The sequence below is a fragment of the Eulemur rufifrons genome, chromosome 27 (assembly GCF_041146395.1).
Source record: "Eulemur rufifrons isolate Redbay chromosome 27, OSU_ERuf_1, whole genome shotgun sequence".
In the NCBI taxonomy this organism is placed as follows: domain Eukaryota; kingdom Metazoa; phylum Chordata; class Mammalia; order Primates; family Lemuridae; genus Eulemur; species Eulemur rufifrons.
The window spans coordinates 30138311-30157860 of NC_091009.1; the positions used below are offsets into that span (position 1 = coordinate 30138311).

General features: G+C 47.2%; 2 protein-coding genes across 2 annotated transcripts; both read left to right on the top strand.

Annotated features, from left to right (window-relative positions):
• The first annotated feature begins 3848 nt into the window (after positions 1 to 3848).
• On the top strand, positions 3849 to 5839 carry LOC138375713 (alpha-1,6-mannosyl-glycoprotein 4-beta-N-acetylglucosaminyltransferase-like). Its single transcript, XM_069459508.1, has 2 exons — positions 3849 to 3948; positions 4704 to 5839. Exons 1-2 carry the CDS (start codon positions 3876 to 3878, stop codon positions 5837 to 5839), a joined length of 1209 nt encoding a protein of 402 aa, XP_069315609.1. The 5' UTR covers positions 3849 to 3875.
• A 6501-nt stretch (positions 5840 to 12340) lies between these two features.
• Positions 12341 to 17704, top strand: CYB5R1 (cytochrome b5 reductase 1). The gene is made up of 9 exons (XM_069459375.1): positions 12341 to 12407; positions 12709 to 12858; positions 13006 to 13078; positions 13607 to 13713; positions 13956 to 14085; positions 14759 to 14842; positions 15748 to 15833; positions 16325 to 16424; positions 16792 to 17704. The coding sequence occupies exons 1-9, from the start codon at positions 12393 to 12395 to the stop codon at positions 16962 to 16964; spliced, it is 918 nt and encodes a 305-aa protein (XP_069315476.1). The 5' UTR covers positions 12341 to 12392; the 3' UTR covers positions 16965 to 17704.
• The last annotated feature ends 1846 nt before the right edge of the window (positions 17705 to 19550 follow it).

The window sequence follows — 19550 nt, forward strand, 5'->3', positions numbered from 1 at the left end:
TAGGGATCCAGAGTAAAGGACAAACTGCAGCATTTTGCATCCTTTACCATGACAAAGGAAGCACAATGCCTTGTAGGTTTCCTTAGGTTTTGGAGGCAACACTTTCCACACCTAGGAACACTGCTCCAGCTAATTTACTGGGTAACACTGAAAGCTGCCAGCTTAGATTGGGTCCTGGGGCAAGAAAGGGTTTATAGCAGGTCATAAGACAAGAGGCTTTGCCACTTGGGCCATATGATCCAGCAGATGCTATGGTATCAAAGATTATAGTGACGGGCAAAAATGCAGGGTAGAATTTATAACAAGCAGCAGTGGGAGAATCACAACACAGGCCCCTGGGAAATAGGGATATATAGGGATAGAAATAGGGATATATAGAAACCTGATTTATAATGGAGATAGCATTGCAGATGAGTGGGGAAATAATGATCATTTTAATAAATAGTGCAAAGACTTTCCCGTGATCATCCACATGGGAAAAATAATGAGCCCTAATTCATATTCTACATAAAAATCCATGGAGACCATCATTATGACCTCACAGTGGAGGGAAGGAAGGCAATTTATAATAGTAAAGATAGACAAATAGATCAACGAAACTAAACAGAATAAAAATAGCTCCAAGCTTATATAGTTAATTGATTCTGACAAGTTACTAAGGCAATCCAAAGGGAAGGGAAAGGTTTTCTCACAAACGGTGCTGGAACAAGTGGATATCAGTGCAAAACAATGAGCTCAACCCCTACCTCATCTCAGACACCAATATCAATTTGAGATGAATCACAGACTGAAAGGCAAAAGCTAACACCATAAAGCTGCTAGAAGGAAATGTAAGAAAATATCCTTGCCCCCTTGTAGTATATGGTATTTCTTAAATAAGACCAAAAAAATCACTGACCATTAATAAAAAATTGAACTTCATCAGAATTACATCTAATTTTTAATGCAAGAATTATGTTCTTAATCTTATCTAACTTTAACATAAATCTCTTAAAAATTGTTTGTTGGTTGGTTGGTTCCTAGAAGAGAAAAGGGGGACAAAGGAAGAGGAGAAGTTGGAAGAAAAAGATTCAAAGATGGGAAGAGAGGGAGAGAATAAAGGGTTTTAGTACAAAGAAGTTATGCCCAGGTAGATAGAAGCCTATAGCTTTCAAATACGTAGCCTTGTCCAAACAACCTATTGTAAGTACAATTGTAAGTGTGGGGAGGAAGAATGGGAAATACATTCTCAGTAATGAAAAAGAATAAATAGTCCCGGTGCGGTGGTTCACACCTGTAATCCCAGCACATTGGGAGGTCGAGGAAGGAGGATTGCTTGAGTCCAGGAGTTTGAGACCAGCCTGAGCAATATAGTGAGACCTCGTCTCTACAGAAAAATAGAAAAATTAGCCAGGCAAGGTGGCATACACCTGTAGTCCCAGCTGAGGTAGGAGGATCATTTGAGTCCAGGAGTTGGAGGTTACAGTGAGCTAGGATGACACCACTATGCTCTAGCCTGGGCAACAGAGCAAGACGGAAGGAAGGAAGGGAGGGAGGGAGGGAGGGAAATTTCAGAGGCCCACTGGGCAGTCATAGGCCCAAGAGAGAAACAGAGAGTTGAGGACCAATTTGTGGTGACTAAGAGACCTTCCAGGCAGCAGAGCATGGCAGCAGCCTGGGGAGAGAGGAGTGGAATGGTAGTGGAGACACGTCCATGGGGCTCTATAACAGGTAAAGTGATCGTTCAAAATTCACCCTTTTTGATTTGATTCAAACTGACAGTTAATTTACAAATTTCTTGGTTTGAGATAAAAGACTGCAAAGCTGGTTTTGAAACTATATCTCGACCACACCACAAAACAGGTGCATGATGTGAGGCCAGATAGGTGAGCAGCACCCCATTCAGGGTGAACAATGGTTGTCAGGCGGGGTCTCCTGGGAGGGGTGACTAGTTTCAGCAACTTCAAAGGAGCCACTCAGGGACCCCATCCTTCATTAACATTTTTTCTCCCAGATTTCAGAGACATCCCTGCTCTCCAGCCAACCCTCAAGCCACATTTTCTGTTAGACAAAAAGGTGTCAATGGATATAACACTCCAAACCTGGTGAAGACTCTCACATGATCAGAAATTTCTGGTCACTTCCGGGCTTCCATCCTTCTTACCAGTCTGGCATGGGGAAGATATACTAACAAGCATTTCCCTTTGTCCTTCTGACTTGATCCAAAACTTCATATATCTGCCTAACATCATCCTAAAAAGGATCAGACACAAAAAGTAAGTGTGGAGCTAATAGACAAGACTCAGTTTACCTGTCAATAAAACCCAAAAGGAGTGTTCGGCGTGAGTCTGAACTTCTTCTTGGCAAAACATCCTCTCTGGCGGGATCTCTGTTCCAAGAATGGATAAATGAAGTTAGCTCCTCCAGTTCCACTTGGAAACCCGGGGAGGGAGAAAAGAAGGTAAAGGCTGAAAAGAATCAAACTCCTTGGCCTTTGTCTTTCCTTAGATGGCTACAAGCAGAGGAGGGAGAGTTGATCTGGGAGGGAAAAGGTTAAGGAAATAATTAGGCAGTGGTATCTAGGAAGAGAGATGGGGACAATGAAGTGGCAGGCTTCCAGGCAAGAGGAAAATATCCCTGTGCTCTCTGAGTGGGAGGCAGTCAGGATCCATAACCAGCTGACATTTCTATGCAGAGCGGCTCCTGGCCCCAGCACCATGCACTGCTGCCTATGGAGATATATCATAGCGGCTGCGTCCCTAGTCCTCCTGGGCTTCATCTCCCAAGAGAATAAAGAAGAGCATGTTGAGCACAGTGTATCATTGGTGAGTACCAGAGATCAAGACTGGACCATTTGTCTACCTTTCAGCGGGAGGGAAATTATCTCAATTACGTGAAACATTAGTCCCATCATAAGGAGTTCTAACAAGATAATACTTTAACAATCAGGAGAGTGTCAGAGAAAAAATATGAACCAGCTTTGAAATATGTATGAGATTTGAATAGGGATAGAGATGGAGAGAAGGCATTTGAAGTGTGGAGAGGGCAATGCACACGCACTTCTAGAGGACCAGGCTGACTGGCAGGACCAGCAGGCAACGAGGACCGCCTGGGCACTGGCCACCTCCCAACCAGGGCCTGGCACGGGAGATCTTATTCTCCCCATTTCTCACATGAAGGGATTTGAAGTAACTTCCCCAAGTGGACATAGTTTGCAAGGGAGAAGACCGAATCCCACACAGGTCGTGATAAGGTTTTGGAATCCTCATTTTTTCCCAAAACATCTTAGATCCACTGGAGCAAAGCACAGGGCAGGTGTGGCGAAGTGGTTCAGAAATGCATTTGTGGTCAGATTTGAGCAAAAAGAAAGGACTTTTAGAATTGAGGCACCGTGTGCATGTTCCTTAAGGACAGGGCCAGGCATTTGTCTTCAGCACATCTCAGAGAAACTAAGCACAGGCCTAAGCTGAGTTACATGACATTTGCCAGTCTGATAATGGTAGGAGAAATTAGGTGTGGGCCATGGTGGGGACAGGCAAATTCTTACTCTACATAAGCCTAGGACCTTCCCACAGACATCTCGCCCAAACCCGGGGAGCCCCACCTCCCCGACTCGGGACTCGTGGCTTCTGCCGAAAGCCTGTGTGTTCTCATGACAAAGTGAGGAAAGCACTGAACTGAGCCCTGACTTGGCCTGCCTGGTGACTGGGTGCCGGGGCTTGCCCGGCCTGCCCTAAAAGGGGGATCTGCTCCTTAGTTGTCCCCAGAGATTCTGGGGCAAACCTCAGGGCTCACATGTATCTTATCCTCAGAAAGAAAAGAAGGAACTAATTTGGAAGTCAGTTCAGGAACAAATCATCTCTGAAAGCAAGAACCATCTGGAAACCTTCAAGGAGATGCAGCAAAGGTCCCCTTTACTCCAACATGCCAAGTACAAAGTCCTGGCTGGAGCCCCTCCCCAGCAAAAGAGTGAGTACATGGGAGGGAACAGTCGGGCTGGGAGAAGGCCAGACAAGGGAGTTTAACAAGAAAAGGGAAGGAGGGTCAAAGGGGAAATGACTGGCATCTGCTGAGGAAAGAAGGGTGCCCTGAGGGAGGGCCATGCCATGGGATTTGGTGCGTGTTATAATCCTGAGTGCGTTTTCCTGCCACCTGGTCACCCCTTGGATGGCCGATAGGATGAGAAGCCCTAGTGTCCCATAGAGAAGCTCATTCATGGCAGGCCCTCAGGGAGCAGAAGACAGGATGGGAGAGAAACCGCGGGAACCATGGGAAAAAGCACTGGGTAGAGGGAAAAGGGGGTGGTGTGGACTTCGGGTCTCAGTGCACTAGATGGCCAGAGCCTTGGGTGTACATGGGTCCCTGGAGATCCTCTAATCCAGGTCTGGTTGATCTCGCGTAGCTGAGATAACTCTGAAGGTCAAGGCCAGGCTAAGATAATTTGCCAAGCCAGCAAGTTTCCCTTTGGTACCCTGTGGCCTTCCCCATGAGAGAGAGCCTGGTCCTTCATAAAGCTCCCCCCAGTAGCCTTTCAATGTATGGATCCATGAATCCACTTCACAACTTCTGATCACATAGATATTAACCCCTCAGCGGGACTGTACACTCCCAGGGAAAAGAAATGTGAATTGTCACAGGTATTGGCATAAGGGAAGACCTGGGAGGAGAGTTCCAGGAACTCGTCACCAGCCTGAAGTGCTAAAGGTCCCCCTCTCTCCCCCCAGAACTGCTGACGGTGGGGATTTCCTCAGTGCAGCATCCTCGTGGGAGCTACCTCTTGGACACCCTGCAGTCCGTGTTTGAAGCGTCCTCGGAACCTGAGCAGAAGTCTATCGTGGTGCTGGTCCACCTGTCAGATCCTGACCCTGAGTGGCTCCGCCAAACAGCTGCCAATATTTCCAGGCTCTTTGCACCACACATTGATGCTAGGAAGCTGCTGGTGATCCACGGTCTTCCCGGTGGCTCTCCTCTCCCAGGAAATCTGAGTGACACTAATCACACCTCACCCTGTGAAGCACTTTATTCCAGGCAGAAAGTAGACTATGCCCTCCTCATGAACTTCGCTAGCAGCCTCTCTGATTACTTTCTGTTGATGGAAGATCATGTACACTGCAGCCCCAAATTTGTTTCTGCCATCTACTGGGCATTATCAGCCTGGGAGGAACTACCCTGGGTGATCCTGGAGTTCTCCAGCCTGAACATCTCAGGGAAAGTGTTCCGCACTAGTGATCTCTCCCGCCTGACCTCTTTCTTCCTCCTCTTCCTTAACACTCCTGCTCCCTTGCTTCTCTCTGAATTCCATCTTCTCTTGGCCCAAAATGTTCCCATTCGTTTCACTCCCTCTGTCTTGCACCCTGTGGGCACTTTTTCTGCAGTTGAGGAGAGCTGCTTTGCTGTGGAGAAGGACAAAGCCTTTGGTGAACCAGACAACCCTGTTGCCACTGTCATCACAGACATGGAAGCAGCGTTGGATATGATTCCACAATATGCTTATACTCTGAACCAGGAGAACTACTGTGTCCTGGATCTTTTAAAAGGCAATCACTTGACAGTGATTCTGGACAGACCCCAAAAAGTCACCCGGATAGCGGTGCTGACGGGCTCGGATAATGGAAAGAGATATCACCTGCAGCAGGGGCAGGTAGAACTGGGCTATGGTCCCATGGCAGAGACCAAAGACTGTGCTCACTATACCCTGCTAGGGCCGCTGGTGGAAGGAAATCTGGACCAGAGGGTATTCTCTGAAGAAGATTCTGAGCAGGTGAGTTGTATCCGACTGCTGGTGTTAGCATCTCAACAGGCTTGGGTACTGATCAGGCAGATCAGAGTCTGGACTGAGCCTGAGGAAGAGGAGAGTTAGAAGGCACAAGGGGGATTCTTCCAGAAGAATCGGGTCTTGGAATGGAATCTACATGGTTGACAAGAAATAAATCTAGAAATGAATCAAGGGCTGCTCATTCTTAGTAGGGCGACCCTATAATTTATTGTCCAAACTAGCACACTTTTGAAAGCGAAAGAAAATGCTATTAAAAATTACACTAAATAGATGTAAGCCCAGGACTGTCCTGGGCAAGACAAGATGTACGGTCACCCTAATTCTGAGTTTTCTAGGCTATTGAATATAGGTGACACAATCTGATGAGGGGCAAAGACAATATCCTTCTGGCTTCCAAGGGCCAGAGAGCACAGAGAGGAGTCACCACAAACTGCCTTGTTCTTGTCTACACACAAGTATAACATCCTAGGATCTTTCTTTGAGGTAGTTATTTCTCCATCTAGAGTTGGGAACAGTCTTAAAAGAACTATGATCATGGACGCAGAACTGACTTTGACTCTCATTTGTACACCCAAACCTCCAAGGTTGAGACCTTGCTGGAGCAAAATTAGCTGACCTGGGTTTAAGGAATGAATGTTTCAAGTATCCATTAATTTCTTAGAACTGTGGGCAAAATTTGGTGTAGGTTTATACATGCATTTTTTCTAAGCAGAGGATACTTTACTTTCATCAGAGCATTGAAATGTTCCACATCTTCTCCTAAAAAGTTAAGTATAGCTAAGCCAGCAGCTGTAAACTTCTGTTACTTGCAGCAGAAATCTATTTCCATTGGAAAATAAGAAGATGGGATCATACATTCCTTCATCTATCTAATCAGGAAATATTTGGGTGCATACTTAATGTTGAGTGCTTTTTTTTTTTTTTTTTTTTTTGAGACAGAGTCTCACTCTGTTGCCCAGGCTAGAGTGAGTGCCGTGGCGTCAGCCTAGCTCACAGCAACCTCAAACTCCTGAGCTCAAGGGATCCTCCTGTCTCAGCCTCCCGAGTAGTTGGGACTACAGGCATGCACCACCATGCCCGGCTTGTTGAGTGCTTTTAAAGACAATATGAATAAGATGATCAACCAAACATGGATGACACCACCAAGGGCTTAACAGCAAAAATCAGGAAATGTGACATAGATGTCGATTCTCTCAAAATTGATGAATAAAATTGATGAACTCCAATAAAAACACAAATGAGGTTTTTTGTAGTTTCCTTTGCTTTTGAAATTTTTCCTAAACTTACAGAAAAAGTTTGCATATAGCCAGTTGCCTCTCACTAGAATATTTATTCTCCCATTTCATTAGAAACAGAGTAATGGCCAGGCAAATATTCCAAAATCAGGCTAGGCACGTGGGTCACACCTGTAATCCTAGCACTCTGGGAGGCTGAGGCAGGAGGATCCCTTGGGCCCAGGAGTTTGAGGTTGTAGTGACCTATGATCATGCCACTGCTCTCATGCCCGGGCAACAAAGTGAGACCTTGTCTCCAAAAAAATAAATAAATGAGAAAATTGATGCTTGGATTTAAACGGCATTGTGGATTTTCCAAACTTATACAGTGAGTTGAGAGGCAGAGAAGTTACAAGTATATGCAAAGCAATGACTATAGGGATGGACTGAATTAAATCTGTGTGAGCATAGGAGAAAGGACATGAAGGGGGTGAGGTGTGGTGAAAGGTGGGCGCAGCTCCATGTGTGGGTCAGGACCTGGTGTCAGTGATATCTCACCCAAGACATGAGGGGCCCAGATGACCTTGCATATTTGTCAGCAACCTTACCCAAGCCCCTGAGGAAATTTCCACGCTGAAAACAATCCAGCAACTACAGAACTATAGATATTACAAAAAGCAGAACAAAACAAATGAAAATATGGCAAAGCAACCCCAGACTTCCCAGGGAACCTTTCTCCATGTCACTGGCATTTTCTAGAGTGACCATGGGGTTTGTAAATATCACTGGGCTTAAGAATGAGGATTGGAAGGCCGAGTGCATGAATTCAAAACACAGCTCTACCTCTCAGGCAAGTTGTTTTGACCCCTCTGGGCCTTGATTTCCTCATCTCTAATATGGAAATAAAAACAGTTGTGAGGCTTAAATGATTTAATTCATGATAGACACTTAAAACAGTAGCTGGCATGTACTAAGGGCCTGTTTTGATTAGCAACTATTATCATTACCATTATTATTTAGAGGATTAACCACTATTCTTTGCAAAAACACAATCTAACCACTACTGCATCTGCTAGCTGCTTTGCTACCAGCCATCCTACACTCTACTTTCCCCTCGGGATACCATTTCTCCCTTTATTCTTTGACAAATTACGATGTTCAAAGGGGCATGAAGAACTTGGACTTGATTCAAACCATTGTCCTTAGCAAAGACTGATCAAGGCACAGCAACACTTACAAAGGAGTAGTGGGCAGGAAAGCAAAGATTAAAGAAACAATTGGGGGAAAAAAAAAAGAAAGAAAGAATTGATCTCAGTAATTTCCAGGGTTCCTTCTGTGCCCGTGGAAGACATTAATCCTCCCCAGATATTGGCTCCTCACCCTCAACCTGTGCCATCCCAAGAGACATTCGCAAGAAGTATGGCAGGTGCTGAAACACAGTTGTGCTGTTTCCAAAGAACTCAGGCTGTTCTAAATAACAAACAGTGAAAAGACTAGAACAAAGGCAAAAATAAAATGAGACAACAAAGAAGTGTTTGGTTTTGCTTCCTCAGTTCCACTCTACGCTCACCCCACATATATCTTCTTTCCAGCCTCCCTGCATTCCATCCTTCTCTGACCCTTTCTTCAACAGGTGGTCTCAGCCAGGAGTGATTTTGGCCCCAGGGATGTTCAGCAATGTCTGGAAATATTGTGGGTTGTCACAACTAAAGGATGCTGTTGACATCCAGTGCAGCTGGGGATGCTGCTTAGTAAACTACAATGGACGGAACAGCCTCCAACAACAAAGAATTATCCTGCCCAAAATGTCAATAGTGCCAAGATTAAGAAACCCTGCTCTTCAACAAATCAGCAACAGCTTTTGTCACAGGGTGAAACTACTTTTAAACAATTGCATTAAAAGTAGAAAGTGTCAAAGTATGCAAGGAGAGAACAGATTCTTCAAATAGCAGATGGGTCAAAAAAATTCTTTCTGCCACAAAAGGCAAAACCACTAGTTCAATAAGTCATGGTGCACAAAATAAATGTCTAGAAAGGACAGAATTTATAAGTGCAAAGTCTAAAAGAATTTCTAACAGGATTTGTTTTAACTTTTTACAATTTCTATATATTTGGATTTGTGTGTTTGGTCAAATATAAGGTTTTACTTGGGATTTGTAATGTAAAAACACAATCCTTGAAGGACTATACCTTTACAAATCTATGGGCTTCTTTCTTCAACACTCTCCAATCAGGATTTTGCCCCTACTACTCAATCAAAATTTTTCTTGTCAAGATTTCTAATGACCTCCTGGTTATAAAACCTGAGATTTGTCAGCATATAAAACCATGATATTACCAGGGACTGAGCCCTGGATCATTTCAACATAGGAGATGGACATGTTTGAAGCTCTGACTCAGGCGAGTCGGGGGGGAGGGGCCCGCAAGGGCAATATACATAACCCAAACTTTTGTGCCCCCACAATATGCTGAAATAACAATAAATAATAATAATAATAAAGAAAAGAATCTAGATCCAGATTTCACAGGATAGCCAGCAATTCCTGTGCATTGTGGTTAAGGTTGACATTTGGTTGAAAATTACTCTGCCCCCAAGAAATTCTTAATTTACACTGGCATCTACTATGCAAAGAAATTTATTAAAGAACAACTATGATTAAAAAAAAAAAAAAAGATGTTGAGCAGGCTGGGTGTGATGGCTCATGCCTATAATCCTGCACTCCGGGAGGCCAAGGCAGAAGGATCACTTGAGGTCAGGAGTTTGAGACTAACCTGAGCAACAGCGAGATCCCAGCTCTACTAAACATTAAAAAAAAAAAAAAAAAATAGCTGGGTGTGGTGGCGCATGCCTGTAGTCCCAACTACTTGGGAGGCTGAGGCAGGAGGATCACTTGAGCCCAGGAGTTTGAGGCCAGCCTGGACAACATAGTGAGACCTGTCTCTAAGTAAATAAATAATAAAATGAGGACCACAGTATTTTATACCCTAATTCAGAATTATAAAACATATCTTTGAAATTCTACTTTCCCCTCACCCTACAGTATATGTTTTAGTCTTTATTCTATTATTTATCCAGGAAGAAATCCTAAACTTAAAAGATTGAACTGGATAAAAATACAGAAATGCCTATGTTTTCCTCTGAATAAGGAGTAAATGACAGATTGCTGTTTGAGTCATGGTGAGGACTCAGTTCCTCTTCTGGTCTGACATCACAGAACCACAGCATCTGGTACAGGAAGATCTCTGAGCTCATCGGTCCAATCTCCAGCTCAAGGCAGCAGCCCTGGCCCAGCACGCCTACAGCATCTGCATTTGTCTACTGAGACCCACAGTTAAAACTTCCCGGATGAGCCCAGTCTCAAACATTCTGTCTTGTGCTTCCCAGTGATACACACGTGCTAGTTAAAGTGTGCCACTTTGGGGTTCAGGTTCACAATCACTGAGACAGGTCCGGGTCATACTCTCCTTTGGTTCCATACCTCTCCTTCTCTTGCCATTCCTCTATCTACTACAGGGAGGAGGGCCTAGAAGCTCTCCCACCAGAGCTGAGCAGTGACAAGGATCAGTAGTGTGGCTTCTTAACTAAGCCAGGAGTAGGAGTGTCAGAAGCACTGGAACATCATCTCAGTCTCACAGAACAGAAAAGGAGAAGGATCCCTCCCGTCCCCTTTTCAACCCTCTCTACATGGATTGGCACTTTACCTCACCCTGGCACACCTTGACTTCCCTAAAGACAGGGTACAGGCTGCTTCGGAAATTAAGAGGAAGAAGTACCCAGGTTCGAGTGACATTTTCAGCCAGCCCAGAAGAAAAGGAAAATAAAGTATCTTTTGGATCATCCATAGCAGCAGTCCCCAAACTTTTTGGCACCAGGAACTGGTTTCACGAAAGACAGTTTTTCCCTGGGGGGTGGGGGGGTTCGGGATGATTCAAGCACATTACATTCGTTGTACAGTCAAACCTCTCTGCTAATGATAACCTGTATTTGCAGCCGCTCCCCAGCGCTAGCATCACCACCTCAGCACCACCTCAGATCATCAGGCATTAGATTCTCATAAGGAGCTGCAACCTATTAACAGATTCCTCACATGTGCGGTTTACAGCAGGGTTCATGCTCCTATGAGAATCTAATGCCACCGCTGATCTGACAGGAGGCAGTGATGCAAGCCATGGGGAGCGGCTGTAAATACAAATGTAAACACAGGCTTCGCTCGTGGCCCGCCGCTCACCTCCTGCTACACGGCCCTGTGTGGTCTGGAGACCAGGGATTGGGGACTGCAGATCTATAGAGTTTACCAACTACAACTGAAAACTGGGGCTCCAATGTCCCTGCTGCCCAGATAGTATTCATTTAAGTTGTTGACAATGACATCTGTGGAGATCTCATCTATCACTGTGCAGCAAAGAACGAGTGTCATTCTTGTTGGGAAACTCGTGCATGAGAAAGTATGGTCATCCTAGCAAATCTGCGGTTCCAGCGGCTCACCCCATCTATTCCTGACTCTGCCAGTCCCCTGCTTCTGCTGCCAACAGAGCTCAGTCCTAAAACCCCAGCTGAGCCTCCGTGCTCTGTTATTGTTAATATTATTATTGTTGTTGTTGTTGTTGTTTTCTAGAGATGAGGTCTCACTATGATGCCCAGGTTTGTCTTGAACTCCTGGCCTCAAGCTATCTTCCTGCCCTGGCCTCCAAAGTGCTGAGATTACAGATGTGAGCCACCGTGCCTGTCGAAAGCCTAGGTTTTTGACCCCGAGGGCATGAGAACCCAGATCAGGACGTGAAGCTTGGCTTGGACCCAAAGGAAGCACCTGAGAGATCCTGATGGCCTGATGGCCTGGCACTGTGAACAAAACCAGTCTGTTGTCAAGAGAGACAAGGAGATGAAGTCGCCACGCCTCTGTTCATTCCTGAAAAAGACTTTGCCAGGCTGTTCAATTCTCTTGCTGCAATTCATTCTGGTGAAAACCTAAGATGACCGCACAATGATTAATTTCAGGCCCTCCTGCTCTATTTTGAGCCTGTCTCTGACTCAACCTTATACTCTCTGTTTAGCATTGGCAGACTCAGAGATTTCCAAGCCCCCGGTTTAGCATGGTTCTGCGTTAGACAGAACACCCATCTCATTTGGGGGGATAAGCGGGTCGAAGTGGCAGGGACCAGAAGGCTGGGAAGGGAGAGCTGGAGCTGAGGGTCTTAAAAGATCCTAGATAAGTACTGGAGATCCTAGGCCCACGGGCCACCGAGTTGCACAGGGATTGGTGGGGTGCAAAGGCAGCCCGGTCCCGCCTCCCTCCCGGCCCCACCCTCCGGCCCCGCCTCCCGCCCGGCCCCGCCCTCCTTCTAGGCCCCGCCCCCAGGCCCGCCCCGCGGCGCATTGTGGGATCTGTCAGACTGTCGGATGGTGGAGGACACCGCGCTCCGTCATGGGAATCCAGCCGGTGAGACCCTCATTCCACATCCTGCACCAGAGGAGCCCGCCCTATCCGGTTCTGGGCACTCAGCTCCAGGCAAGGGGGTCTCGGCGCCGACCCCGCCCCGCAGGGCTCTGGACCAGCCCGGGATGCTGGAGTCCCGGTGCCGCACATTCCGTCTCGGGACCCTGCTCAGGTCACCCCTCTGCCCTTGACATGCCTCCGCGCTGGAGCTCGGGGTCGCCACCCTTGGGGCGGCTGGTCGGTCCCCACCCACGCCCTGGGCTCTTCCCCGGCGTGGCGGTCACGCTGCCTCCTCTGCCCACAGAGCTCAGCCCTGCTGGCCTCCCTGGGGGTGGGGCTGCTCAGCCTGCTCGGCCTGGCTCTGGGCTCCTACTTGGTTCGGAGGTCTCGCCGGCCTCAGGTCACTCTCCTGGACTCCAGTGAAAAGTACCTGCTGCGACTGCTGGACAAGACGGTAAGTTGTGGCAGAAGGGGCCAGGGAAGAGGAGGGGACTAGAGTTCTCCTGGCATGAAGGGGGCAGCATCCATGGTTGTTGGGATGACCCAAGGGACTTGGCAGCCAGCCGCGCTTGGTAAAACACTTGTGTCATCCATCCTCCAGACTGTGAGCCACAACACCAAGAGGTTCCGCTTTGCCCTGCCCACCGCCCACCACATTCTGGGGCTGCCTGTGGGTAAGGAAAGTGTGGAGTGGGCTCCTTCCCCTGGTATCCAAAAAGGGTGACTCCCTTTCTGGGGTCTCGTGAAACACACTACTTTAGTCTATTGCCTCCACACACTATTCCCCTTCCCCCACTTGGCTCTGGATCCTCCAGGCTGTGAAGTGCCCGTGGCCCCTCTAGGGTGTGGCTTCTGTGCCCCCCACCCATCTTTAACATGCAACTGCCTTCCCTCTTTCCTGCAGGATTTGCTCTCAATTCCCCCTGAGCAAACACTAACTTTTTCCCACTGCCCGAACCCTTGACTCACTTGCTGCTGCCAAGGTCCTGGCAGTAACTGATAAGAGTTTCTCCAGCGGGGGGCTTGTGAGAGATCCAACAGAGGGCTCAAAGGGGTGAATCATCCCTGCCTGGTAGCGCCTTAGAACCACGGCAGGAAGCAAGACGTCATGTTCTCGCAAACACCTCTGAGTATTTTGAGAGTTGACAGGGCTGCAGCACATCCACAAGCAGCCCCTGTGTAGCTCTCCGCATGGTCCCCAGGCAAACATATCTACCTCTCTGCGCGAATTGATGGCAGCCTGGTCATCAGGCCATACACTCCCGTCACCAGTGATGAGGATCAAGGCTACGTGGATCTTGTCATCAAGGTAAGGGGGTAAGAAAGAACCACAGGGGCCGCTTACCACACTCTTTCTGGGATTTGTAGAAACTTTCAAGATTTGTTTGATAGCAGGAGGTCACATGTCTTTGTGGATATGAGGAAAGTACGTGGACTAGGAAAAGACAGAACATGTGTGATCCCTGCCCCAGCCTCAGGGAGGTTCTGTCAACGTGGGGCTCAGAACCCAGTGACATTCCAGATAAGGTCGTTTTCTTTCTGTCTAATCAGGTCTACCTAAAGGGTGTGCACCCCAAATTTCCTGAAGGAGGAAAGATGTCTCAGTACCTGAATAGCCTGAAGATTGGGGACGTGGTGGAGTTTCGGGGGCCAAGTGGGCTGCTCACTTATGCTGGGAAAGGTAATGACCTGTCTTCCTGAGTCCGGCTCCACTTCTCCAGCTCTGACAGTCTTGGCACAGTATGGCTGTGCATGTCCACGTGTGTAAGGGCCGGGGCCGCCGTGCCATCTAAACATAACACTAGCACTACAGAAAGGTATATTTCTCAGCCCCATTTGCCGCAGGGAACAGTTCCCTTTCCCTGTCCACATGAACTGTTGTGCCGTGACAGCTGTGGAGATTACTAAAGTAAACATGTGCCTCTCATCCCCCCCGCAAAGATTCACTCCTCTGGCTGAGCGGTGGAGAGAGCCAGAGATAGCTTTCAGCCCTTCCCGGGGGAACAGCTGAGTGCATTAGCAAGCCCCCAGCGCTGCTGCGTGACTCTTGGGAAAACAGAGTCACACCTGGCCCTGTGCCTGTCGCCCTCACCAGGGAGTGACCCTTAGCCAGAGACAACTGCTATGTACTGTGTGGCCCTGAACTGACTGGCAGACACATAGCCCTGGCCCCATTGTCCCTCGAGTGTATCATTGTCTTCGCTGGCTCAACTCAAACCTCCACCCAAGTTCCAGGATCAGATTTCGTAGCAGCTGCTAAACTGGGCTTGGGCATATTTTCAATTCTGCATTTGTTTTCTTCGTCGTCCATACTGACTTTGTTCTTCTACCCCTCTCTTGACTTGACTTCTCAGGGCAGTTTAACATTCAGCCCAATAAGAAATCTCCACCGGAACCCCGAGTGGCGAAGAGGCTGGGGATGATTGCCGGCGGAACAGGTGCATCACACTGAGGGACCAGCTCTCCTACCCACTGTTGATTGTTGCCATGCAAACTCCTAAGCGACCCTCAGAAGATTTGATAATAATAGCTAAGCTATTCATCAGGGGATTCCCAGCAATGCCTAGAGATCCCCAGTATCTGAAAAACAAAATCATAAGCAGGTAGAAACTGAAAAAAAATTTTAACTGATAGAATGGGAGAAACAAATCAAATAGTGATTCTCTTCCCATTGAATAGATCTAATACTTTTTAGGTGAGAGTAGAGAGAAGCAGGTAGGAATGACTAGTCAGGAAGAAAGAAAATTAGCACTGGACACTACTAGGTATTAGACACTGTATAATCTAATATTGGGCACTGTGTAGTCTAATATACTACAATGTATTAGACATAAATTAGATGCTTACATATGTATCTATGAAGTAGGTACTAGCCTTTCCCTTTTACAGATGAGAAAATGGAGGTTCAGAGAGGTTAAATGTTTTCCACCTGGTTATTTAGTTGGTGATGGCCAGAAACAGGATTAATGCCTGGCTCTGCCTGATTCCAAAGTACATGCACTTAACCTCTGCAAGTAGAGTGTTCCAGACCCTCGTCATTGAATCAGGAGGTACTTGTAGTCATCTATGACATTTGAGTCCTGGGCTCCAGTGGACAGTCAGAGGAAGAGTCCCAGGTTGGTTCTCTAGATGGAATTCCACAATACGAACTTACGTGAATATTGAAGACATCCAGAAATGTAGGTGCTGAAGCATATGCAGGAGGAGTTGAGAGGATTAGGATAGTAAAGGAAAATAGAGTGGAGTGCTGAATGAGTAGAATACAGATGGGTCAGCTAAGGAGCCGGGATGGGGCAGAAGCTGTGGCCACCACCCCATCTCACTGTGGGGTATCTTCATGCAGGAATCACCCCAATGCTACAGCTGATCCAAGCCATCCTGAAAGTCCCTGAAGATCCAACCCAGTGTTTTCTGCTTTTTGCCAACCAGGTTTGTTTGCTTTTCTCAGTCCTGGGTCTTCAAAGTTGCTGTGTGGGAAGGGCTGAGAGAGTGGTACCAATGGGCAGGACTGGCCCGGTGCCTGTTTTAGCCTCTGCCCAAGGTCCCCTCTGCAAAGTACAAGACCCTCTACTACAACAAGGAGGGAAAAGGACAGAGCATTGAGGTAAATTCCTTCCCTAGCCCCCAAGGAAAGAAGAGTACATTTAAGGCATCTAGTCTTGAGCATAGAAACTTGGATCTTCTTGGGTAAATATTCCATCTTTTATTCCTTCCAGATATGTAGATAAAGACTGTTCCCCTCTCCCAACCCTCATCCTAACTCCCTAAAGGCATTGCAAGTCTTGCTTATTCCCTAGAGCTTTAGCATTTCTTTACATTTTTTTTTTTTCTGTCTTGGTAGTAAAATGGTTACAGCAAAAAAGTTTTTTACGTGGGCCTAAGAAGGTTCCTGCAGACTTCCCTTCCCCTTTGCATTTCAGACTGAAAAGGACATCATCTTGCGGGAGGACTTGGAGGAGCTGCAGGCCCGGCATCCCAACCGCTTTAAGCTCTGGTTCACTCTGGATCATCCACCGGAAGGTATCCATCTTCCCCATTTCTGGACATCCCACTACCCCCTCTTCGTCAAAAGCAAGGCCTTGCCCCTCTGTGAGTTCTGGTTTCAGTGACACCAACCCTCCCTGACACTGCCAAACTCCCATGTCCTAGTACACAGACAGAGTGGTCTCCTGGTCCCCTTCTTTCGGGCTGCTGTGTAGCAGGTGGGTCGCAGGGGCGGATGGCTGTGCTGCTGAGGCTCTGCCTGACGCAGGCTGAGTGTACCCAGCCAGCTACTGCTACAACTTGATACCTTCTCGGGAGCCTTCCAGGGCCTTCCCCATGGCACCACACCCCCTTGCCAGCATGTGTCTGGATCATCAATTCTCTCCTCTCCCCTATACTTCAGGCTGGGCCTACAGCAAGGGCTTTGTGACTGCCGACATGATCCGGGAGCACCTGCCCGCCCCGGGAGACGATGTGCTGCTGCTGCTTTGTGGGCCACCCCCAATGGTGCAGCTGGCCTGCCATCCCAACTTGGACAAACTGGGCTACTCACAAAAGATGCGATTTACATACTGAGCATCCCCCAGCTTCCCTGGTCCCATTCCCTACAATTGTCCCCAGGCAGTACTCAAGCACTGTAAGCCCTAGATTCCTTTCCTGAGAGTATCAGCCTTTTGTGTCTCACTCTGGAGCTGAAATCTGGATGGTACCTGCAAGAACAACATTCCTGTGGCCATAGAAGAAGGCCAAGACTGAGCCATTCTTTAGAAGGCCCCCCAAATCTCCCTGTGATAGAAGATCCAGGTGAGGCTCAGGAAGCTGTCTCTTCCACAGGGTAAGGAAAGAAGGGAGCAGGTATGTTTGCTCCAACACTAGTTCCTTGATAGCATCACACTCCCACCTTCTTTGTGTCTGTGATGCAAGGAACAGTCTGTGCAATGGGTTTTATTTACTATTCAGTGTTTAACCTATGGTCGAATTCTATATTTGTGAATGTGAGTTGAGCAGACTTATAGAGGGGGCAGGAGAGGAGGAAATGGTTTTTTCAGACCTCCAGACCTCCAAGAAAGGAATCTGAACTATGTATTTTTGTGTCTGCATCTCTCGGCCCCTGCCCAGGCTCGAGGGAAATGGCTACCAGTAATCTAAGGCTGCTGCTTGTGGCAGGAACCTCTGGCTATGCAAATAAACAGAGCTGCGGCCCCTGTGTGATACCTATGGGGTTGTCATATCTGGGGTCCTTATTTCCAAAGGCCTGAGGACCTTTGGAGGGTTTCCCAGCACTGAATTCTCCCGGGTCTTCCAAAGAGCCTTTGAGCAGTTGTACCGTGTGCTGAAATGTGAGCTGCCACCAGACTCAGTGATCATCTCAGCAGCTGTCTCGGCAGAGCCAGAGCTCTGCCACTCCCTCAGGGCTTTTTCAGTGGGGGAAGAACACATGTTAGGCTAGAGGGGTTGTTTTTTGAGCCCAGGGACCCCTCATAGCAGTCCCTTGATTTGGCTACTCTTCGCCTTCTTCCTCTTGGCCCATTTTTCACCATATTTATCCCTCAGGGGACCTGGCAAATAAATCAAAGTGTTGCCTTTCTGTTTGGAAGGGAAGCGTTCTCCTTTAAAAAGTAACCTGACATCACCAGCCAGACTTGTTGGTTCCTGGACACAGTTGGCCTCCCCCAGGCCCATCTGTCCTGAGCGCCCTTCTCTTCTACTATGAGAGCATGACCCAATCCACTCCCTTCTCCCAAGGCAGGACTAGGCAGCCTCTTCATTCTCCTTTGTTAGTCTCATTAGGACAAAACAATGCATTGGGCTCAAGAGGAACGTCAGCATTGCTCTTCTACATGGAACTGAGTACTGCTGTCTCTGGGAACCCTGAGAGAAAGGCTTGTGGGACCCTCAGAACTTACCCCTCTATAGGGCAGAGTCTTCAGTAAATTCTGTTGGTCGTATGCCATCAGGAATATCTTGATCAGCTAGCATGTGTCTGGGACTGTGTTTCGTAAGACATAGTCTCAGCTACGTCACCTCCAGAAAGGAAAATCTTGCTTAGGATTTTTGGGCTCAGATAGTGAAGCAGCCCTGCAAAGAGAATTTCCCCTATGGAAGTTCACCATTTCTTGTCTTGCACAAGTTTCTGCCTCATCCACTCAACATGCGAACATTTACTAAGGACCTATCATGTGCCAAGCACTGTGCTAGGCCCTGAGGATAAAAGTGTGACCAAGACTGGTCTTAGAACCCCAAAAAACTCATAATGTAAGACACATAAGTGACAAATAGTTACGACACAATGTGACTAACCCTATAGCAGAGATACATACAAGGTGCAGATGGGAAAGGGTTGAGAAAGATTTATAAAAGGAGGAGGAGGAAAAAGAGAATTAACATTTTTTAGTTAACAACCATGTGCCAGGTACTGTGCTAAGTACTCTATCTACATCATATAATTTAATCCTTATGATAATCCTGTGAATCGAAGATTAAGGATTTGCCAGAGGTCGTACAGCTAGCTGGTCAGTGGCTGGCAGAGCCTGAATATGAATTTAGGGTTGTCTTAGGCCAAAGCCAAAATGGGACATTGGAAATTACTTGGATCTTGCAGCAGACAACGGGGGAAGGGCGATCCAACAGAAGGATCAGCATGCGCAAAAGCCTGGACTTGGAATGAAAGAGAAAAATTCACATTTGGAGAACTAGGAGAAGTTCACCGAGGTCCAACATGCCAGAGAGAAAATGGAGAAAGATGAGGCCTGAGAGTAGATTAGAGCCAGCTTGTTATGGGCCAGGTAATGCCATGCTGAAGAAACTTGAACTCAATCTTGTAGACATTGGGAAGTTTCTGAGAGTTTTATACTGTGGGCAACACAACAATAGCTAATGTTTATGAAGCACTAACATTGGCCAGGCCTTATGCCAAGAGCCTGCATGAATTATCCCACTTAATCCTGACAAAGACCCAATGAAACAGTATTATTTTATTCTCTTTTTTAGATGACATCATTATTATTTAGAGGAGTTCAGTAATGTGCTCAAGATCATAGGCTGGCCAGGGACAGAAACCGGGGCCTATATGACTCCAGAGCCCAAGCTTTTAACCAGCACCAAGAGAATTAATTCCCCTGTCCTGAGGGCATCCCTGTAAGATTGTAAAGAGTTACTTTC